Source organism: Arachis ipaensis, chromosome B5 (assembly GCF_059453495.1).
Source record: "Arachis ipaensis isolate K30076 ecotype BB chromosome B5, ASM5945349v1, whole genome shotgun sequence".
NCBI classification, from domain to species: Eukaryota; Viridiplantae; Streptophyta; class Magnoliopsida; order Fabales; family Fabaceae; genus Arachis; species Arachis ipaensis.
The window spans coordinates 2,108,176-2,132,023 of NC_142440.1; the positions used below are offsets into that span (position 1 = coordinate 2,108,176).

At 33.1% G+C, this 23,848-nt stretch overlaps 4 protein-coding genes across 4 annotated transcripts; 1 reads left to right on the forward strand and 3 right to left on the reverse strand.

Moving 5' to 3' along the window:
• Nucleotides 1-6: 6 nt before the first annotated feature.
• LOC107642406 (exopolysaccharide production negative regulator) lies at nt 7-2,758 on the forward strand. Its single transcript, XM_016345747.3, has 5 exons — nt 7-214; nt 960-1,090; nt 1,330-1,455; nt 1,605-1,732; nt 2,105-2,758. Exons 1-5 carry the CDS (start codon nt 7-9, stop codon nt 2,415-2,417), a joined length of 906 nt encoding a protein of 301 aa, XP_016201233.1. The 3' UTR covers nt 2,418-2,758.
• Nucleotides 2,759-3,025: 267 nt separating this feature from the next.
• Nucleotides 3,026-7,861, reverse strand: LOC107642405 (protein CYCLOPS-like). The gene is made up of 10 exons (XM_016345746.3): nt 6,880-7,861; nt 6,131-6,177; nt 5,800-5,940; nt 5,640-5,688; nt 4,816-5,551; nt 4,417-4,460; nt 4,266-4,311; nt 3,847-3,895; nt 3,615-3,743; nt 3,026-3,447 (listed from the first exon to the last, which is right to left on the reverse strand). The coding sequence occupies exons 1-10, from the start codon at nt 7,069-7,071 to the stop codon at nt 3,324-3,326; spliced, it is 1,557 nt and encodes a 518-aa protein (XP_016201232.1). The 5' UTR covers nt 7,072-7,861; the 3' UTR covers nt 3,026-3,323.
• An 8,188-nt stretch (nt 7,862-16,049) lies between these two features.
• On the reverse strand, nt 16,050-19,326 carry CLPP4 (CLP protease P4). Its single transcript, XM_088489182.1, has 2 exons — nt 18,765-19,326; nt 16,050-16,753 (listed from the first exon to the last, which is right to left on the reverse strand). The coding sequence occupies exons 1-2, from the start codon at nt 19,211-19,213 to the stop codon at nt 16,270-16,272; spliced, it is 933 nt and encodes a 310-aa protein (XP_088345308.1). The 5' UTR covers nt 19,214-19,326; the 3' UTR covers nt 16,050-16,269.
• Nucleotides 19,327-21,013: 1,687 nt separating this feature from the next.
• LOC107642408 (uncharacterized) lies at nt 21,014-22,690 on the reverse strand. The gene is made up of 2 exons (XM_016345750.3): nt 22,463-22,690; nt 21,014-21,843 (listed from the first exon to the last, which is right to left on the reverse strand). Exons 1-2 carry the CDS (start codon nt 22,603-22,605, stop codon nt 21,192-21,194), a joined length of 795 nt encoding a protein of 264 aa, XP_016201236.1. The 5' UTR covers nt 22,606-22,690; the 3' UTR covers nt 21,014-21,191.
• Nucleotides 22,691-23,848: the final 1,158 nt, after the last annotated feature.

The window sequence follows — 23,848 nt, forward strand, 5'->3', positions numbered from 1 at the left end:
TTATTGATGGATCCTTCGTCTGAGCCGCACGATGAAGTTCCCAACAAAATCCCCGTTTGGCTTTCCGTGCTGCGGTTGGCTCTGGCAATTGCACTCCCCTTGATGGCGCTCTTCTCGATTCCGTTTCTGGTAGGGTTGTTGTTGGTGGTTTTCGACGATTTCTCAATCCCTAGCCCCATTTCTCTCCCATCACAGTGCAAAATTGTCTCCAGAGGTTTGCTTCGTTCTTATTCAATCACTTCCCAAACTTACGTTCATTTGCTCAAATTAGAACCACAACAAGAAATTTTTCCCTTGGTTTTTTGGGATTGTAGAATTTAGCTCAGTAAGTAGTGTGGTTAAAGTATTGAAAGCTGGGAGTTGTTCAAGTAAAAAGGAGTTTAGTGAATGCTTAATTTAACAAAATATTGAATTCAATTAGCTGCTCTACTTGTTCATTTAGTTATTTATTTATCTTTATAAGAAAGTGAAAGTCTGAAATTGTTGTGGGAAATGCTAGTTTTGAATTGTATACATTTTGATCACAATTGGGTTACTTAGTGGCAAAGGCAAGAACTAAGGCATTTGTTATTGTTGGTGTTGGGTCATGGAAATGTTGAGTCTGTTGACGTTCTAACTTTTGTGGTCTGCATATCAGGGCATAATAGTCCTTATCAGTTTAGGTAGACAATATCACTCATTTATGTGTTCTTCATGGAAAAAATGTGCTCATGTATGTTGTCTTTTTCAGTATATAATAATTTGGTTGCAAAGGAAGTAAATTAAATGCTTTAAACTAGTGTTGCACCTTATAGATATTTTTTTGTGCTAATCATTGCTTTGGTTTATGTTTTTTCAGTTCTGGTATTATTTTGATTCATAATAGTGATTTAGTTTGAAGCCTTGTGAAGAAATGTCATTTTTATGGCATATTTTAGTTCTCATCACATTGTGTCTGCTGTTACCATTTTTTACTACAGGTGTTGATCTTAGGTCATCCAAGATTTGCGAACTTGGATTGTTAAATTATAAAGCAAAAGATGTATTTCATCATTTTGAAAGGAGTAAATATCGCTGCAGATTTGATTACTATTGGGCTTCAGTATTCCAGGTTATTATGAATTGCTGCCAATCGTCCATTCAGTGGTTATTTATTTTCATCTCAGTGACAAATTATTGTTTTTTGAGATGTAATAATCAGTAATATTTATATCGTGTGTGCATGCGCTCGAGCGCACATGCAGCACATATAGCTTATCCATGGTTTATCATCTGATGATTGTGATTATTAAAGAGCAAGTGATAATTGTTTTGGGGGGTTTTAAATAATTTTCCTTAACACTGTTTCAGGTGGAGTATAAAGATCACTTTTCAGGTCAGATACAAGTTGCATTTGCAGAGGCTCCAAATGAGGCCCTTCCTCTTTATTGCAGGCCTAATTTTGGTGCTGCATGGTTGGCACAATACAAATTTAAGGTTGGAATCCCAACCCGTGGTCTTCAATAACATCTTTGATTATGTGAACGTTTCTTAGAAGTGTCATAAATAATAGTTAACAATTATCACGATTTAGGTTAGCTCTATAGTATTACAATATCATTTATATTTTCTGTTCCTCCTCTTAGGTCAACGAAACTTATGATTGTTGGTACACATCTGGTGCATCTAAAGTGCGTTTTGATCAAGATAACCTTTTCAGTTGCCAGGCAGATGGGCAGTCTGCTCTTGAGAAGATTAAACTATATTCTAATATGTGAGTACTTTACATTATTTCTATGCCAAACCAAATATTTTATTGCTTATTTGCTATGATCTAAATTGTTAGACATAATTAAAATGTGTTTGTAGAGAGTGTATAACATTGTAGTTGTCATTTTTGTGCCAAAAGGTTTTATGATCAGATAAATAGGTGTGGCATTGCCTTAGATAGGAATTTTTTACATATAAAATCAATTCTCATGGTAAAGTCTATAATTCTGGAGATAAAGTTACCGTTCATAGAGATATTTTTGCATCACCATATGGTTGAGTTAGCAAGCCGTATATGCCTGCACTTTTGAAAACTATAATTATAAATATATTTTTATGATGTTGTCATTTGTGTTGTGCATGAATCTTCTATCAGGGCCACGGAGATGGTGCGCTCGTGGTTTTCCGGTAGGATAAGGAACAAGTATTGGAAATGGGAAACCATAGCCGGTCTCGTGGCTGGGTTCTCAACTTCTTTGATCTCTATAACCTTTTTTAGGTTCCTACAATTACTACTATCTAAAACATATCGATGTTTTACATCATGGATATTGTCTCGACGAGTCAATGCTGTTTTCATCAAGCGGGCATGTTTTCTTTTGGCATACTTATCCTTTGTAGTTTGGTTAGCTGTTGAATATGGGAAGAGGCTTGGTCTAATGGATATTTTCAGCATCCATAGATCATAGCACTTAATTTTGACAAGTGCGATGCCCTTTAATTGTAACATTATAATTGTAGAAGGCGACATTCTTGTCCCATGAAAAGTAAGCGGCTGCTTCATATAGTTATGTATAGTATGAGTGAAAATTAAAGATGTAATAGTTTGATTTGAATGAAAGGTCTTGTTCCGCCATAGTAATCGGAAATAACAAATCTAAGTTCGTGGTTGAATTGGATTACACTCTTGTTCACTCAAGTTTATGACTTGAATTGATAAAAGTTGTTAGGAATCATTTTTGTATGAAAACTGAATGGAGCTACCATATTTTAAGAAATGAATCTTCTCAATTTAATTTATGCGACAAAATTAAGTGTGATTTCTCATAAGAGTCTCTTTGTATCACATGTTTTGTGATTGTGTAATTAAATATCATATTTAACATTTTCAAGTTAAAATTAAATTGTGAGGATCAATTTCCCTTGTGTTTCTTAATTATGCTTGGTGTTAGTTGATGAAATATTTATATTTTATATATACAACATAACACAATTCAATTAAGAATTCGTGTATTTTTTGAGTCTAAAATTGATTCAAGCAAAGAATACTCAAGAAGCAAAAATCAATGCTAGATGGAATCCGAATGCCAAACACTTGTTATATAGCCTACTAGCATTTGCACATTTCTTACAACCCTAAATGATGCTAAGCTTTATAAGTACATTAGATTCATGTTCTAGTTCACCAAATTCATTAGCAATATGATATCCTAATCTGCACTTCTCAAATCTCAGATAACAGTTAGATTTTACAAGTTACAAAATCAATATGAGATTTACGGAATATTTTGCAAATAGATTTCAGAGGTTCACTATTTATCAGGTGTTGGCCTAAACTGTCCCCCATAACTTAACTATGGTGAGATACAAAAGCATTAGATTTTTCCATTTTCTGATAACATTCTTTCAATCTCTTCTAGGAGGCGCTCTTTTTCGTCTGCCAACTCTTCGTTCTGCTTCTGAAGGTCTTCTATCTGTTTTGTCTGTTCAGAATCCTTCCTGAAAATTCGCAGCGTATGATCAATATATCAATTCATGTATATACAATTTGTTTACTAAGTTTAACAGTTAGTAGGAAAATAAAGAATGAAAATTCAAGTGATTCTATAATGTATGTTTCATCTTACTATCTTAGTAGGTGCTAAACTTTGTTTTTCTTTGATTACCTATTCATGAAGGACAGATTAAGTTTTAGCGACCGGACTTCCTTTTCAAGGGTCTCGCACCGCTTCAAGACAGCTTGCATGTCCGAGGGAACTGATGGTGTTAAGTTTCTTTCCTTTGCCTCAGCCATTCTGCATCACAAGAACATGGCTTTACAAATGAAACAGGTATCGAATACAATACGAGATAGGAAGAAACTCCATTATATGTGTTTCTAAGGATTGATCTACATACTTCCTTGAACGTTCCACCCTGCGCTTTTTTGTAGTGTCTACTTTTTCCTCTGCACAACCATTTAGTTTGAGAGATAAGAGAGTAGTCAAACAAAAAGCCATAATTTCAACTCAATCATTTTCTCTATAGTTCCCATCATGTGATCCAGATAATCATGTCAAAATGATTAAGCAATTGTGTGAGTTGTGGTTTGGACATAAAATCTCTGTCTTAGCATAAGTTAGAATTTCACATGGTAAATCTTAATTCCAATATTTAATATGCGTCTACCTTTATTCGTTAACATTACGTCGAGGATCTAACTAGTATATTTTGTTATATTAAGATCCATGGATTTACAATTATCTAAATGCATATGATATTGTAGAAAGTAGAATCTAAAGAAGTAGTCATTAACATGGTAATCTATAAATGGCTACCTGAGACTGCTGATGATACAGATCCATATCTGTCTAGACTTCTCCTCTGCACAATTTAACAAGATTTAAAGGAAAAATGATACAAATATTAACTTTTGTTGAAACCATAATTCTATCGAAGTAAGTTACGATATGAAGGAGTATGCTATACCTTTCGATCATCTTTGAGATTATCCATTATCTGTTCTCTGAAACCTGCACGTCCACAAAAACACACTTGTAGTTTAACGGGAAAAAGATGGACATTTGTTAAAAAAAAACCAAATAATATAAAAAACATTCTATACTGATTGAAAACCAAATAATCAAGAAATATTATATTCTGAGTTCTGACCTAAAATGGCATTTGAATGCAAATTATAAATTGGACATAATAATGGTGTGGACTCCTAGTTAGTACATTGTAGTCACTTCTTTTGGTGGATCAGTTTTCAAATAAAAGAGCTTCCGCAATGAACTGATTTAGTTCATTTTTGATATCAAACAACATGAACATGATGAAGGAAGTCGAATGAAAATTATTTAGGATAATCCTTGTTAAAACTTATACCTTTGACTTTATTTTGAGTATTCTCGGAACTTTTACTCACTCCCACTTGTTTCCATGAGCTCTCGCCGAGAGTTTGATTTGAATTGCTGGGACCTTCACAAGCATCTAAACCAGAGGAGACAACAGGTGCAGCAGCGGAGGATTCACTTTGAGAAGGTTCTTGTGAAGCTGTCCCTATATACATTTGGTTTGTCTGATTAGCAAAGCTATCCATAACAAAGTTCATCGATCCTTCGAGCGTTTGCAGGACTCCGTGATCAACTTGGCCATTGGACATAGCTTGAACATTCACTGGCTTCTGATGACTCCAATTTTCTTGTCCTTCAAGAAAACTAGTTTGGAAAACAGGTTCTTGAGGACAGAAGATTCCATTTAGGCTTTTATCTGCGGCTTCCTTCTCGGCTCTCTTGCGTTGCAGTGTGTCTTTTAGTATGCTCACAGAAGATGAAACTTTATCTGCATCACCGAATTGAAGTGTCTTGAAGGTAGATGAAGATGAGTTGGATGGAGTCATGAATGATCGCTGCTGGTTTGGAAGCTCATACATTGAGTGATAATCAATACCATTTAAATTTGCTGCTTCTTGTTTCAGAGTGTCAATACCATCACCATGTTGAGGCACCATGCACATAGATTCGATACCTTGTGCTGCCTGCGCATTTTGCATTTCAGTATACCTCCTCCTCAATTCGGACGACCGGCTCCTAGTCATTCTTTGATCGCTAAGAAACCATGCCTGCATTTAACAATGAGACTTCAAATGGCTAAGAATATTAATTGAATAATGACTTCAGCCGAGATATCGATACATGATGTAAACATACCTTGGCCAGGAACAAGTTACCAGGTTGCAGTTCTCTATCTGCAGGATCTCTGAAGAAAATTGAAATTTCTTAGTCAAACAGATTAATATAAAGGTTACAAGGCAAATTTCAGCATAGATTTAATGAGTATAGGTTGTTTGAGGAAAACAAAAGTAATTACCTGACTGAAAAATTAAAGTCACCTGAAACATCATTGGATAAAGGGTTATTAGTTTGTACATATGATTTGTCATTGCTTCTTTCTTCTGAAATTACACCAACATGCTGCTGATTAGACACATTAGCGAGTTCTGTGGACACCCTGCAGTTAAAAGAGAGTCGCAATGTCAAAACAATATATAAAATCAGGACTTATGCCTCATATAATAAACAAAAGAAAAGAAAAGAAAAGAAAATAATATGAAGGAAAGTCACAATTATCTGCATACAGAGATTATTAGAAACTAAACCACTTAATACTTTTGTGAAAGTGTATCTTCATATTAGCATACCTCTTTGATAATCGCCTGTTAAGTCCCATGCTTGATGAATTGTAAACCTGATATGAAAAACAAAGGTGTTAAATAATAGAAAATATAAAATGCAGCAAAGTGTAAGGTATAAGCAATATCCAATTACAAACTCCATACTCAAATGGATCACTACATGGCATTGATATCATCGCCAACAAAACTAAATACAAGCCATAATATTGTCTGTTTGCAGACCTTATTGCAGTAATAATAAGTAAAAAGAGTAAAAAGTGCAGTCAACTCAGAGGAACATATTCTTGAGACACAGGGAACTTTATTGTTTAATTTTAATTGCTGCTTCTTGGTAATCCAACCTTGACATAACAATGTTCTAGATAGAACCAAATTGTATATCTAAATGTCATTAAGTAATGGAGAAAACTGAGTTCTTGGTAGAAACTCAGGAAATCTAAGCTATACTGGTGAAATCCAGAAGAGTGTGAAATATGGTATTAGGAGCAGCAGGCACAACTCTCGAGCCAAATTAGTCGGATTCTCGGAACTCGGAAGTAGGAATAATTTGGGTATCGGCGGCAAAGATCAATGAAGTAGTATGTGTGATCATGTGTACTCAAGTAAAAGATATAGAGTTCAGGAATTCATGTTGAAAGATGTGTATGTCAAACAAAACTGCCATCATGGAAATTTTCTGCTCTGCTGTGAGACAAAACAGAACAGAAGCAACACAAGAAACAGGATCAAAATGTGATGATATATAGCAATCTTGCCTCTCCATTAGTTAGCCAGCGTTTGAAGAGCTCCTCGCTGTCGACGCGAAAGCTTTGAGAAACATTCTTGAATCCCAAGGTCTCCATGGTCGGAACTGGCATTCCAATAGGGCTCTCAATCACAGTCTTGAGGAACAACTCATCACTTGTGTTCTTGTACAAGCCAGAGAATCCCCTCCCTTCCATTTCCATGGTGATGGTAGTTTCTTCTTCCTCAAGGTCAACCACTTGAAGTAACTACTTTAATACTTTTTTCCAACTCAAAGTTTGTCTAATTAGCACTTAACAAGTTTCAGAAAGAAAGATTCCTATATGAGTTCTGTGTTATCACACTAACACAACTCCAAAAACCAAGTGAAGGAATAGTATGTTTCAAAACTTTGTGACATTACTTCACACACTATAAAATTGAACCCCACAAACTCAATCTTTGAACTTTGTCAAACTAGCAATTTCCCTTTTAAGAGGAGAAAAAAGAAAAAGAGCTGATCAGTTTTAGTTCAGGAATTTTTACATACACCCTTCAGGCATAACAACTAACATACAAGTTACAACACATGAACAGGTCTTAGTGAAACTTCACTCAACTTGGAATATAATAATATATTTTATATAAAAAAAAAAACTTCATTAGAAGTCGGTATCTAGTATTTACTTTGGTCAATGACAGGCATTACTGTATATATGCTTTCACTAACAATGAAAAAATGACTCCATAAGATTCTGTTTCATTCATTTGTCTCTTCTATGCAATGAAAGCAGAAAATTATAAAAAATAAAAAATAAAACAACTTGCGGCGGTTAATGTGAGTGCGTCAACGGTTTAGAAGGCGCGTTGAAAATGGGATTTTTTTAAGGGGCAGGATTAAAAGTGAGAAAAGATTTCAGCTTTTGGGTGAAGCAAAGAGAATAGTTGCATTAGTTTAATGACAATTTGAAGATATTAATTAAAAAAATTAGTGACTAAGGTGGGTGGTATTGGGTGATGGGAGAATGAGAGTGACATTGAAAAGCTTCATTGGTTGAAATTTTATAATAAGGAAGCTGTTGAGATGGCGTTTTCATTGTTGGCTTAGGACTGCAAGCAACTTTCCTTAATCTCACCTCCATCGAATTAAGGATTAATTTCTGCGTTTGTTTACAGAGACAGGACACTGATACAGAGACACAAAGACATAAAATTGTGTTTGGCAAAGGAGACACGGATAGAAATAGTGTGTCCCGAAACACTGAATTAGTGTATTTTATGCTTATCATGAGGAAGGATACGGAGACACTAATAAAAGACCCAATTTATTTTTTATTTTTTTCTTTATTTTTGTTAATTTTTCATAATTATATATTTTATTATTATATTTTTCATCTCAAATTTTGTAAATGAAAAAAATGAAAATAAATTGAATTTTTATAATTTGTTCTACTTTATCACCAAACAGAATACAAGAACACAAAATTTTGTGTCTCTGTCCATCAGTGTCTTATCCTATCCCGTTCTCAGTGTCTTGTCCTATCATGTTCTCAAAAACAAACGTATTAAGAACTAATTTGTTAGGTTGTATTTATTTATAAGGACAGAATATATAAAGATACAAAAATATAAGATTATTGTATTTTATTTTTTATGTCTTATTCTCAATATTTTGTCTTGTTTTATTTTCGAAACAAATCTAATGTCACTAATCGAAATTCTATTAAAAATTAATTATTAGCCAATAAATTATTGTATAAATACATATTAGACTTTTAATTATAACTTCGAAAAACATCTTTATAAATGTTTTTAGAAATAGTCCTAACTTTTAAACGCCTTTTAAAGAAAAATGAACTTATACTTAAAAAAAACATAAACACTTCGTTAAACATTACTATGTAGTTTCCTTAATTTATAGTGCAAGTGCTGATTACATAAGAAATTAAGAATAATAAAGTAATGAATGGTGATTTGTTGCCCACAACAACGCATATACGTGCCATGCAAATGCAATTATCAATTTATCATTACTTTGGTGATAGGATTAGACAGAGAGAGAGAGAGGGAGAGAGAGACCTTAGAAAAATTATTTGGGTATCTCAAGATGCTTTTTTAGAATAATATTAGAGAGAAAAAAATAAATTTATTTTATTTAATATTTATTAATTATAATAATAATTAATAAATACTGAATAAGAGAATTTAACTGATTTTTTTTTTGTTCTCAAACATTATTATTATCCAATATTCAATACGAAGAGTCGAAGACATCGGTGCAGGCTACATTATTCTTGAACAAATTACATTCTTTTGTTATTAGCTTTTAGTTAAAAAATAAACTTTTTATTTAACTCAAGAGGCATGTATGTTATTATTACTTATTAAGTTATTATTACACTCATAATTTGTACATCATTCACTACAAAGAAAAAAATAAAAATTTATAAGATAAAAAATCTATTAATTTATTATCTTAAGGTTTTGATGTGTTAGATTTATATACATACTCTCATGAAGTGATATTTTTTTTTTCCATTCTCAATTTCTATTAGATACTGACGAGTAGTTAATTAAAACATACATAATACTACTGTCGAAAGATTATTATTAAAAATATTAATTAAAATATATAGTAGTGTAATGCATCATCACTTGTGGAATCATAATAAAGGTTTAAAACAACTAAACAAGTAACTATTTGGTTACATATAATTATAATTAGTTGGAACAAGAAGAAGAAGACATGGTTATGCACATCACATCACCTAATCATGCAATTTTTGCAGGCAAATTACTCAATATACTATTTCAATCTTGATAGCAATTGCAACATTTTCTATCTATATACCCCTTTAGTATATATTTTACCATAAGCAAATCTGATACCGTTAGTTTTTAGTACATTTCTTAATAAAAAAAATTAGATACAATACATTAATTTAACAAAAGGAAATCTAACATAAAATAATATTTGATAGTCTTACAAAATGACACAAAATATTTAGAGATAATAAAAGAAATGAAAATAATACATAGAAAAAGCTTTCTATTATCTTACTCTCTTATTATTGCTTTTCTTTTGTTGTCTATCATCACCGCTTGAGGGAAGAAATATACAAAATGCACAAAATTTGTGTAGTAAACACAAGAAAGATATACAATATAAGAATAAAAAAAATGCTTTTTATACACTAAAAATTAGTTATAAAATCAATTATTTTATATTTGAGTTTAATTTTACAAAAAAAATATTATGTGCACATTAATATAGGTTTTTAAAATATGTATTATATATTTGTGTATAAATATATGTATTGTTTAACTTATTTTTAATATATATTTTATATTTTAATATATATATTTTATTAAAATGACTAATTTGGTGACTGATTCTTAGTATACACATAGTATAATTGATTATACATATTAATTCACGTATTTTTCTAACTATATAATTAGTCACAAGAATAATCAAATATACCATAATAAAATAATAAAATGTACAAGACGGATAATCAAAATTGTTTATAATAACAAATTTTTTTTTTAAAAAATATCAAATATGTTGGACAAAATAAGTAAGGAGGATACAAGAGAAAAATTTGGAATGACATTTATTGTTGAAAAAAAAATAGAATTTCTTTTGAGATGGTTTGAATATATGCCAGAAGATCGATAGAACATCTAGTTAAGAGAATTGATAAAAAATAGACATATATGGTGAAAGATAGAAGAAAATCTATAAAAATTATGTACGAAAAACATAATATATATATATATATATGAATGATAGAATTCAATGATATTGTTTGATTCATGCAGTTAATTTTATCTAATGAAATAAGATTTTATTATCATTATTGTTATTATTATCAACTATATATTTCTATATGCAATTACCAATTAATAAATATTTTTTTTTATTTTGAACATATTTTCAGTTCCAAATACATTTTTGTATCTTAAGACAATATTCAATCTTGTGGATTCCTGTCAAACTTAACCTTTAAAAACTTCGTTATGAGTCAACTGTCTATGAAACTTACTTTGATGAGAGAGGATCGAGGAAAATAGAATGAATCATATAAGGTAGTATGTAACATGATACACATCATGCAAACATAAAATAGAGCAAGAAACAAATTGACTTATATTATTTTTTAAAAATGTTGGTTTGAACTTTGAACTTTGAACTTTGAAAATTAAGAGTCAAATTATGAAACGGCATAATTAGAAGGAATATTATGGTACATTCCTCATGGTTGGCCAATTTATTTTCAGCAGCAGAGAAGACAATGTTGCTCTTTTTAGCATTTAAAATTAGAAGCACTCAGAGTCAATAACACGGTTTTAATTATTTAATTATTACTTCACTAATCAAAATTCAATAGTGTTGCTGATTAGTCGGCAGCATATTTTGTTTGATTGGTGACTTATGAAACAGTGTCTATCATTATCATAGAAAGTTCATTCTTCACCATTAGTTTATTTACATTAAAATATTTCTAAAATCAAGTTATGTTATGTGCATATATTAAATATAGACAATTGATGTGATATTTTATATATTTTTGGGTAACATACGGATTTGCTTTAAATAAAATTCATAATTCATCTAACCATGTACTATAAGTTTTTTTTTTTTTTTGAAAGAGACACAAATAGTAGAGCAAGCAACAATGACAAAAGATAAATAAAAGGAAAATTAGCTGTGGCCGAACACCTCTATGTCATCTCCGACATTGCTATCAACAATAAAAAGGGTTCGCATCTAACCACTCAGTGTAGTTCTGAAAAGACATGTTCATAATCTCCTCCACTCGTTTTTCTTTATTCTAAAAGATCCCCCTGTTCCGCTCCAACCAGATATTCTACAGAATGGCACAGAAACTCACCATCCATCTCTTGCACTCTTCCTTCCTGTATGATATCTCAATCCAACTCTGAAAATGATCTTTGATCGTACCCGGATAAATCCATAATACACCAATATATGATATCCAAGCACACCATACCTGCCAAGAGAAACTGCATCCAAGAAACAAGTGGTTGCCATTTTCATCACCTCTATTACATAAAACATATAAAGTATCTGTTCGGTTGATAACTCTGAATCGACTTAGTCTCTCCTTCGTATTGACCCTATCAGTCAAGGCAAACTAAACAAACAACTCCACTCTAGGTGGTACAAGCCCTTTCCAAATAGTCTTAGTAAAGCTGTAACTGGATATATCCTCCGGCGCCATTTCCACCCGCAACACCTGCACAAATGAGTTAGTAGTAAAAACACCTTGTTTATCATATTTCCACACGACTCTATCCTCTCTGCCATATACAAATTTGACTAGTCTCAGAGTATGGTGAAGCTGGTTCATTAGTTCCAATTCCCATTGGAATAGTTTCCGCCTCCATTGGAAGTTCCATATCCAGTCTAACCCATCCCAAAACCCACAATCCCCTATCACATAACCTTTTTGGTTTGAAACAGAGAAGAGCCTTGGAAAACGAACTTTGAGGGACCCTCCACTAATCCAGACATCCTCCCAAAATTGAGTACATCTCCCGTCACCCACCTCCATAGACAATCCAGTAATCATCTTCTGTCTAACTTCTTGATTCTTGAATTGTAGCTTGCAAATATCCTTCCACGGGCCTCCCCGATCAGGCAATTTCTGAGAGGATAGAAGCTCATTTGGATTCAAGTTATTACAAGAGCAAACTACCCTCTTCCACAACGGACACTCATCTTTTGAGAACCTCCACCACCACTTAAAAAGAAGGGCTGTGTTGCGAACCGTAGCATCCCCAACTCCCAGCCCGCCTAGTCGCTTAGGAGTCTGCACCACTTCCCACTTAACCATTGCCTTACCATTCCTCCCGTCCTCCTTACTCCAGAGAAATCTTCTTGCAAGGCAATTAGTTTTTCTGCAACCGCTTTCGGCATCTTGTATAGGCTCAAATAATACACCAGAAGGCTATTCAGCACAGATTTGATAAGCACCAACTTACCAGACTTATTTAGCACCTTCGCTTTCCAGATGCTCAGCTTTTCCTCCACTTTGTCTATTATTGGCTTCCACGTCTTAACCAACCTCGGATTCGCACCCAATGAGATGCCCAGATATTTAACTGGCAGAGTGTCTTGCTTGCAGCCTAGCACACTACACATACGTTGAACCCACTGCTCATCACAGTTGATGGGAATCAAATTCGATTTATCAAAATTTATGCTTAAGCCTGACATTAACTCAAAGCAACGAAGCAGCCTCTTATAATTCTTGATGGTCTCTTCCTCAGGAGGGCAGAATAAAATAGTATCGTTAGCAAACTGGAGGTGCGACAACTCAATATGGTCTCTCCCCACCAACAACGGCGATATGCGACCGTTCCTAACAGCCTCTCCCAGCATTCTATGCAGGACATTAACAACAAGCACAAACAAGAACGGAGACAGAGGATCACCTTGTCGCAGTCCCCTTTCCAATTTGAATGGCTTGGAAGGCGAGCCGTTTATCAAAATTGACATGGTACACGAACTGACACATTCCATAATCTAACCCCTCCATCTTCGTCTAAACCCCATCTTCTGCAGCACTAGGTCTACGAAACTCCACTTTACTCTGTCATAAGCCTTCTGGAAGTCTAGCTTTATTATTGCCGCTTCCTTCTTTCTCGACTTGATCCACTGAACCGTTTCACACGCAATAAGGGCCCCATCATGAATCTTCCGACCCTTGACGAATGCACTCTGCGTCTCACCTACTAGTCCTGGCATAACTGCTCTCATCCTCCGAACTAACACCTTCGAGATTACCTTATACACACACCCTACCATGCTAATCGGGCGCAAATCTTTGATCTCTTTAGCACCGGTAAACTTAGGGGCCAGTGCCACCCAGGTGACATTAGCATCTGCTGGCAACCTTAAAGATTGGAAAAATTCCAATACCGCTTTCGTGAACTCAGAGCCAATTTCATCCCAACACTTCTTTATGAAGTTCATATTGTACCCATCACTTCTTGGAGCCTTAGACGATTCACAATCCCATACTGCCTCCCTAACCTCCTCAGGAGTTGGAAGCCTCTCTAGTTCTATAGCATCCTCCTCATCGATCCTTTCCACCAGCCCATCTCTAAATCCCACCATAGGAGACTTCTCTTGATGGTATAACTCCTTATAAAACTCTCTGATGGCAATTTTGATCCTAGCTTGATTCCTTATCAATCTTCCATTAACAACCAAAGCATCAATCCTATTATTCCTCCTTCTCGCAGATGCTAAGTTATGAAAATATCTTGTGTTTTTATTCATGTGCTTCGCATGCCTAGACCGCGACATCTGCTTCCAATGTAGTTCTTTCCTCACATACCACTTCTCGCAACACGTAACTAACGTCCTCCTTCTTTCCTTATCAATCTTCCTTATTGATACTACTAATACACATAGATAACATTTCTTTCAAATGAGCAAGCTGATCCCACCATGCAATTTGCTCTTCTGAAAAGATTATTATAGAAAAATCAATTAAGAAAGATCTAGATGTTGATAACTTAACTATAAATATAATGTACAGTTGAATACTAGTGTTGCTTATAAAAAATGGGATAGAATGTATCTTAGACTGTGTTTATGTTTGTTTTTGAGAATAGAATAAGATAAGATATTAAGAACAAAATATAAAGAATAAAGATACAGAATTTAGTGTTCTTATATCCTGTTTGGTGATAAAATAGAACAAATTATAAAATATACTAATTCAATATTTCAAGATATAATATTTTTGTTCATGTCTTATTTGTCAAACACAATTTTATGTCTTAGTGTCCCTATCTCAATATTTTGACCATGTAAACAAACGCAGTCTTATATAGTGTGAGTGACCAATATAACTTATTAGAATACAAAATGGTAATATGGTAATATGACAATTAGTTCATTTTCATTTTATTTGATGTATAATATGATACTCTGATATACTCTCTATTAAATTTCTAGCTCCACCAAAATCATTAGAAGCACGTAACTATTTCTAGTGGAATAGGATCTAGTTGTTATGTTGTTTTCTTTTTTTACTTTCTAAATTCTTTTTTCTTTCAGGGTACCCACAACTATTGGCAGACTACTAAATCCCTTGGCACATGAATATTTATGTAGTGTTTAGAAATGAGACTGAGAGACAGAAATTGAGAGATAAAAATTAAAAGATAGAAACTTAATTTTTGTATTGTATTTGAGGTAAAATATATAAGACTGAGTTATGTCTCAATATCTTATTTGGTTTAAAATAGAAATAAAAATTTAAATAAGTAAAATTATTAAAATATCCCAAATCCTTCCCCTTAGCTAATTAAATTTAATACAATCATGTAAAGTGTATACCAAAATTAATCGCTAATATAAAATACATTAAAATATACATTAAAAATAAATTAAATAGCGCATTAATTTATATACAAATATATAATATACATATAATAATTTTGAACTTCATATTAATATTGACAATAAAGAGAGTATGAAGAAGCCAATGAACTATACCTCAAACAGTGAAATGACATAGTCTCCTAATACTTATTTAGAAATCGCGGATTCGAGTCTTCCTATCTTCTTCGATAAAAAAAAAAAAAGAGTACGAAGAAACAAATATGGACCCCCAAAAAAGCCTAGATTTATGCAGCAAGACCTTACCAAATAAGACAAAGGGGTAGCCGGTCTTAGCTGATCTCACGTTTTTGCTTAATGCAAATCACCTCAATTATTGGCAGAATCAAATATCCTTTTTTCCCCCTTTATATAACTTGTATTAGACCAATTTGGTTGGATTTAGTTAATAAAAAAAATTTGGATATGTAGCATTATTCTTATTAAATTCTACACCAACTTTGAAAATAAGTCTCTCATTTTATTAGTATAGAAATAGGTTCACATTAGAAAATTCTTAGTTTTAAACAAACAACAAACTTTCTAATCATAGTTATGCAATGGTACCAACAAATCCAGCCCTCAACATTGAAAGCTCATAACAATTTTCAAATTCCTCTATTTGTTCTTGTTTATCTCGCACTGGTCCTCTTTAGTACATTCTTAAATCAATGTATCTAAATATGATTATACTTAGATATATTGATTCAATGATGCAATAAAAATTGGTAACAAATAAATAAGAACCAAGAGAGTAAAAAGTAAATAAAAATAAAATGAGAATCGAACAATAAGAGCTTTATAACAATAAACATGATGAATAAACATCAAATAACAAATTTCCCCATAATTGGATTACAATTCTTAACAACCAAAAAGTGGCAATCATAACAATCCTAATCGTTAAGCCAAAATGTTGTAAACTGCTATAACCAAAAGGGAAAATTTTTAAGTTTTGAACATGTAATGATGTACCAGTAATTGTAACATAAGAAACCTAGTATATCTCATCATCAGGGATGTCTGGGTTCAGGAATTTCTTAGGGTCCTTACTAATTTCTTCATAATTCAGTGTTGATTTCACCCTTTCTGGAACTGGCATCAGAGGAATAATTCTATCTCTATCTATTACACCATCAATGATTCCATACTCAACTGCTTCAATTGGAGACATGTACCTATCCCTATCAATGTCTTTCTGGACTTGTTCAAATGAGCGACCGGTGAAGCTTGAAATAATTCTTGTGACGTTGTTCTTGTTGTGCATAACTTCTTTCGCCTGAATCTCTACATCTATAGCTTGTCCGCTAGCACCTCCAAGAGGCTGATGAATCATAATTCGTGTGTTTGGCATAGCAAGGCGCTTGCCTTTGGTGCCGCCACCGAGGATGATGGACGCAGTTGATGCTGCGATTCCGAGTGCAACTGTGGAAACATCGGCCCTCACAAGCTGTACGGCATCATAGATAGCCATCGTAGCACTAAATACATGATATCATGAAAACCAAATTAGCTGCGGAAAATGACATCAAACTCAACAAAATATTGCATTGAAAAACAATTAAACAGTGATTCCTCATTTCCTAATTTCAACAGCATGCACAACCAATATGTTGACACTACTTGAAACAACATGAGCGAGAACATGTACATCTTGGTTTAATCGGTGTCAAACTATACAATACAAAAGGGAAAGTCAAAGAATGACAGCCATGATGTCTGGTAAAAATCATTGTGTTTCCAGAAAGTAAGAGACATGAAAACTAAGAAGGGAAGAAAAAGAAACACTTCATCTAAGCAGAGGCCTCCTATCTCTCTGCAACAAAGAATCCAAATCTTTAGTCTTAAAATTGACTAAAGCTGAAGTTTGAGATGTTAAAGATATCTTGAAGGGCGAAGTACTTCAGAGGATTTGGCCTGTATTGGGCAATAATGGACTCGCACCTTTTACAAAACATATGGAGAATTCAAGGTGCAATCAGGGGCTGATTTGATTGTGAGCTAATTCCATTAGAAAGCATGGTGATATGGTCATAATGATTAACGAATATGCTACCGCAAGAGCTCAAAGTTACACCTTTCCTTCAAACCACAAGGAGGCAATGCAAAAATGGGTAACAAGTTTTTTCACCAAAACTAGAAAACGAGTTTGAAGGCCCTGATGCAAAGTTGTACACTAAGTTACTAAAAATCACAAACTAGATAGTAGATATTAATATGGAAATGGGAGAAAACTTAGACTAACGAAGGAGTATCAACAAATCACTATTGATTCTTGAAACTAAATTGTTCAAGGCCAAATTTATATCTAAAGCCTGGTCAATTGTCTAGAATCCCTAACCTTTGTCTCTCTTTATCCATATGGAACACAACTTTTTTCCAATATCTATGTCAAATCCACATAAAAAAGATACAAACTTCAAGTGGCTGTAGTTCTGTCTTTCCCTTGTTATTTTCCTCAATTGTTTGGTACAATTTCCATTTAAACCTCCAAACGCACCTATTTAAACAGTTTAAAAATTTTGCAAGCCAAAGGAACCTTTGAGGGAAAAAAAAACCAAAGCCATCCATTGATTATCATGTTATTTGTTTATATCTGTGTTTATTTCCAAGTCATAGTTTTAACTTTTAATGCCAGCTAGTGTGGAGCACTCAACCCTAAAAAAATGATATAGCAAGATGGGTTGTTACATGCCTAGGGAAAGTATCATCAAGGTGAGAGGGCTGATAAATGCAAGGAAGGGCTGTAATAGAGAGTTATTCTAAACCCCGGAAAGCTGCTGTCAAAGCAGAAGCAAAACTGCAAAAGTCCCTAAACTATTAATGCAAAACAGTAGACAAGAAAAGAAAAAGAAGGGGGGGGGGGGGGGTTTTCTATCTTCAAATACTAAATTAGCAACATTGCAATTATGCCTCCAAGCACTCCCTTCCACAATGCCTCTATCAAACTGCAGCCGGACGCTATAAGTAACTATGTTCAGACTTCAATGCTATAATCAGAATAATATGCATACAAATTGTAATTCCTGTAAACGACTTGCGCATTGCCATTTCGCAGCATAAATCACGAAAACAAAAACTCTTTGTCCAAGACTTTTACATGCTACAACCCACGAAACCTAAATGCAGTTTGACATTACTGAAATAGTAAATACTTAAGACAAATTCACTTCAAACAAATTGCAATAATCTAAACCTTCATGAAGTATAATCCTTGATTCGAAATCATCAAACATTGAGCATCAGAACTCAGCTAATCTAGTCAATGAAACTATATGACTGTGAATTTCATTGGAACTATAAATCAACCCCAAAGTTGGAACAGCATTACTCTAATGTACATCATAAGAACAATAATTCTAAATTCAAAAGCACCATCAAACACTCTTAACTCAACTCAGCTAAACCATATAAACGGTGACCACATGAACTGAAACTCATTGCAAAATTTCTTTATGCAATTTGAAAGTAAGAAAAGTTAAAAAAAATCACCTGAGAGAACCACCAGGGGAATTGATGAAGAGCCTGATATCTTTGGTTGGGTCCTGAGCATCCAACAGCAACAACTGACTCATAACGGCGTCAGCAACGAAGTCATCAATGCTGCTGCCCAAGAACACGATCCTCTCTCTCAACAACAGACCCATCACATCACTCTCGGCACCTCTCAAAGCCGTGGCCGGCGTTTGGGGCGACGAGAGATGAAAAGTGATACCAGGTTTTCGCGTTTGGGACCCAAAGTTTGCAGCTTTGGAGGGTGCAGGGGAAGCGGCGGTGAGGTGGCACCGGAGTGGGGTTACGGTGGTTGAAGATTGGGGAAAATGGGTTTTGGGGTTAAACGAAGAAATGGGTGGCTTTGGAAAGAGGGTACGGAAGGGAGAACGAGAGAGCGAGAGAGAAGAAGTTGAAGGGTTAGAAGCTGAAAGTGAGAGCAAATCCATGGTGAAGAGTTAGAGAGAGAGAGTGAGAGAGAGAGTGCGAGAAGAAAGTGAAGGGGGAAAGCTTTGAAGCCCTGATATTCAAGGATAATTCTGTCACACATTTTTGTTTTTCTGGGTTATTTTTAAATTTTGTTATTTTTTTAAAAAGAAAGTATTGGAACCGATATTAACTGTGTACAATAAATTAAAAAAATTAAAATTAAAATTAAAAATTAGATCATTAATTAATTATTTAATTTTAAATTTTAAAATTTGAAAATTAAGATTAATATTTAAATTCATTCACAGTTTCACATTATATACGGTTATTTCTAATTTTACCGTAACTTCCAATACACATTATCCAAAACTTACTTCATTTTCTCCAATTCTCACCTCGCGTCACTGAATTTCTCGTACATTAATATTATACATAGAAAAGATCAATTAATTATATTCTCTGTTATACGTGTTTATTAAATAATAGAGACTAATTTATCAAAAAAAAATTTATCAAAATTTGATGTAAAAACTAAAATTTGTTGAACTACTAAAAATTCCTTGAAATTTATTTGAGATATTACTTATAAAAAAACTTCCATAAATTTTACTTAAAAAACAATTACGTGACAAATAGGAGGTTTTTTATTTTATTTTCACCAGCTTTAAGTATACTTCTCAAAATATACTAATTAAAAATTAAGACTAAGATTATTATTTAAAAAAATTAATAATTTAATTTGTAATAAAACCTTACTCTCTATCTAAACTTTGTGGAGCAATTTGCCATTTTCAACATCTTCAACGACTATGGAGTAAATAACTAAATATATTCTATATATGTGTGAATGAATTGGATTTGAATCTACAAATAAAGGAGTTGTCTACCTGTGTGTTGATGAATCATGCATTAGATAATACTATAATAGTGAAGCTGAGTTTGTGAACTTTTATTGACTTGAAAATTCAAAATTGCAATGTTCTATGTATGTATGTATCAAATTATGCAAATTCTTCGTCATTCGTTAGATTTATCCAGTCATAATAATTAATAAACCAACTTTACATAATAGTAATTTTTTATTATTCAGATGAATATGCTCAAGACAGGAAATGGATTTAATTAGTAAGGAAGTATTGAATTGCAATCTTCATTTTCTTGAACTACAGCTGATTAATAAAGAAATGTTAACATGCACCTTTTATTGTTGCTTTCTCTGACTTTGTGAGGTCTCATCTTCACTCCAAAGCTGCGCAGAGTGTAGCTACTAGAGAAGGCAGCTTCTAAAATCTCTAAAACATCACTTTTTCATCCTAAATTCTTAAGTTCTTTGTCTGAATTCAATGGAGACTCACAAGACACAATTGAAATATGACGTCTTTCTTCCACCTCATAAACTCTACACAAGCTTATAGAAATATAATCAAGGCACTTAAGTTCTCAACTTTTGGCCTTAAATCTAATGAAGACATACAGAGGTAGATACTTACAATAGTCTACACACAAAACTGAAGAGAGTACTAGTGATAAAGCTTTTATGTAATCAATTATTATGGTCGCTCAGCTTCTTATTTTATATACACAACTTCTATGAGCGCAGATCAATACCAATTTCTGCTGTTCTACCTTATCCCACTAGATAAGATCAGCTATATTAGAGACTCACAAAATATGTCTAAAATATCTGTTCTTACTTCCGGTATGTTCATTCTATGAATGTTTTCTAAGACTTATATCTTACAATAGTGTATGCACATGAGATTCCTAGGATACAGACACCCGAAGCATATGGTAAAAAGCAAAAGCAGCAACTCAAAATGTGAAAAAATTCTCAAGATGATATATAATTGTATTAATAGTATATTAATAAACAGTAAATAGAAGGTCTAAGTCTATCTAATTTAAAAAAAAAAAGAAAGAAGAAGAGATTCTAAATCAGATACTATTACAGACTAATATAATAAAACTTCCTTTCTACTACACTATGCCTCTGCCAACCTACATGTCTTCTTCTTCTTCTTGGATATCATCTGAACTTTGGAGATGGCTCAACTTAACTTTTGCCCTCTTTGATTGTGATGAGTCTTCTCTTGCGTCCTCTTCGTTAGCCTTCCTCTTCTCTCTATCACTATTTTCGTCATCTTCATTAGTCTCTGTCTTCTCTCCGTCACCGTTTTCTTCATCGACAGCCACTGCAGGCTGTTTGGCACTTGAATTATCTTCTGATTCCAACGTGGATGCTTTTGGATCAGACTGTTCAGCTTTATCTTTGTTGCTAGATGCTCTGTTCTTGGCTGATCTTTCGAATTCCTCCAGGAACGAGCGGACTTCTTCATTGTTAGCAAGATCCAAAGGAGTCTTTCCTGCCCTTGTCTTGGCAGTAAGACTCGCCCCTTTCTTGGCCAAGTACCTAACAAGCTCCAGATGGGAACCTTGAGCTGCGTAGTGTAATGAATTCATGCCTTTGCGAGTACAAGCCTTGATGGATGCACCAGCTGCAACTAGAGCCTTAACAACTTCTAAATGCCCCTTCTGAGCAGCAAAGTGTATTGCAGCCATGTCATCCATAGCAGAAGCACCAACATCAGCCTTATTCTTGCACAGATAACTTACTATCTCTGCATGTCCAGCAAATGCTGCTAAATGAAGTCTATGGTCCAAAGCTAATTGTCAAAGGAACAAAGTGGAAATGCTATAATTTCCAAGACAAACCAAATTCATTTTACCCTATATAAAACATCCTTACTTATTTCAAATTCTTCCTAGGGTATCTTTAATTAGAGGAAAAAAATTGGGTGAAAGTTTTCTTTGATGATCTCCATGAGTCCATGTGTAATTTTAGTCATCAAACACTTCCATGAAAAATTTCACCCCATTTTTACTCGCCAATAAAACAACCCTAACCTCATAATAACAAGTTCATAGGGCATTACACATTAAGCACATAACAAAGTACCAAATCATTTTCAGATAAAACATGCAGCACAACTCTGTTCTTGCAACAAAAAAGATAAAAAGCATAAAACAATAAGTCAACAGAGATTCCAATACAATGGTATTAGGGAAGCTAATCCACGATTCGATCCAGATAGGTCAAAAAGGAAAGGGAGGAAAATCATGGTGCAATGGATTCAATTATCATCAGGAAAGAACAAGTTAAACTTCAAAGCAAGCGAATTGAATGGAGAATTTACCATGGGAACCGAACAGAGTGTTAGGGTTCCGTTAGCAATTATTAGTAGTAGTGATAATAAATGAGAGGAGGATACGGTGTTCTGGAATGCTTGTCTCTGGAATTAACAGCCAAAGGGTTTGAAGTCAAAATCATCTGAACAGCGACGAGATCACCGGACCTTGCCGCCGTATGAAGCTCGTCGCCGGTGCTTCCTCTTTGTGGGTTGCCTTTACCCATCTCCACGCGTTCCTCTCTGCTTCTTCACTTCACACACTGACAATGTTTCGTTTTGGTTTTGTTTTGGATTCTTTTAAGTTTGTGTTATTGGTTATATTGTGTAATTAAATTATATAATTTATGTTATACGATTATTTAATTAAACAATATGTAATTATATAATTGTTTAATTACACAAATAAAAATATTTAGTGACAAGGTATTGTTTAACTAAAAAAATCGTATACAACAAAATTTTTATTTGACATAGAATCTAAATATGGAAGCAACAAAATTGTCTTTTATCCAAACTCAAGTTATGGGGAACATATCTAAATTCTTTTAAAGTTTAAAGTCGTAGCTACTAGATCTTAAAAGGATGATAACAATGTATAGACACATTTTAATCTAGTCGTATGCCTCTTATCTGAAATAATTAACTCTTATTGATGTTAGGTACTAAAATTAATAGGAATACAATAATGCAATTAAAATTTGTGAATAAAAAATGAATGAAATTGAACAAAAATTTAGATATTAGTAAAAATAATATAATTAAGTAATAAAATTATAATCTTTTAAAATATATAGAGAAGTCTATAATATTTTTTATATATTATAAAAATTTATGCAAATAAATTATACATATAAAAGATCATACTAATTTTTTTTAGTTTTCACTCACTAATTTTATGCAATCTTAACTATCTATATATAATTTTCTAAAAGTAATCATATGAGAAACAAACAAATCACTACTTATTTAAGTTGTCATGATACTAAGTTTGATTAACTTAATCTTATCAAGCTATTATCTTGTACAACTTTATCAAGTTGTATGATATCAACTTAATCTTATCATCATGTACAACTTATTTTTAACATATGATTAGGTAACAATTTATTATTTAATTAAGTTAAAGACGACAACTAAATTAGCTTATTCAATTTTGACCTTAGTAAAGATTATCTGTAGATATTCTAGACTTTCATATACTATATATATGTATCATTTTTAAGTTGATCAAGTGATAGCATTATACTTAGACTCCAATCAAAGTTTTATAATGTTTTTTTAGTTTTTTTTTTTTAAACTTTAACTTGCTTCACTTGTACAGTTTATAATCTCTAGTCATTTTGTTCATTTCAAATAAAAAGAATAATTTTACTTCTTCTTTTCACAATTGACACCATCATTATCATTCTAAACATAACCAAAACATCCTGCTCACCACGATTTACTTAAATCTCTTCAACTAAGCTA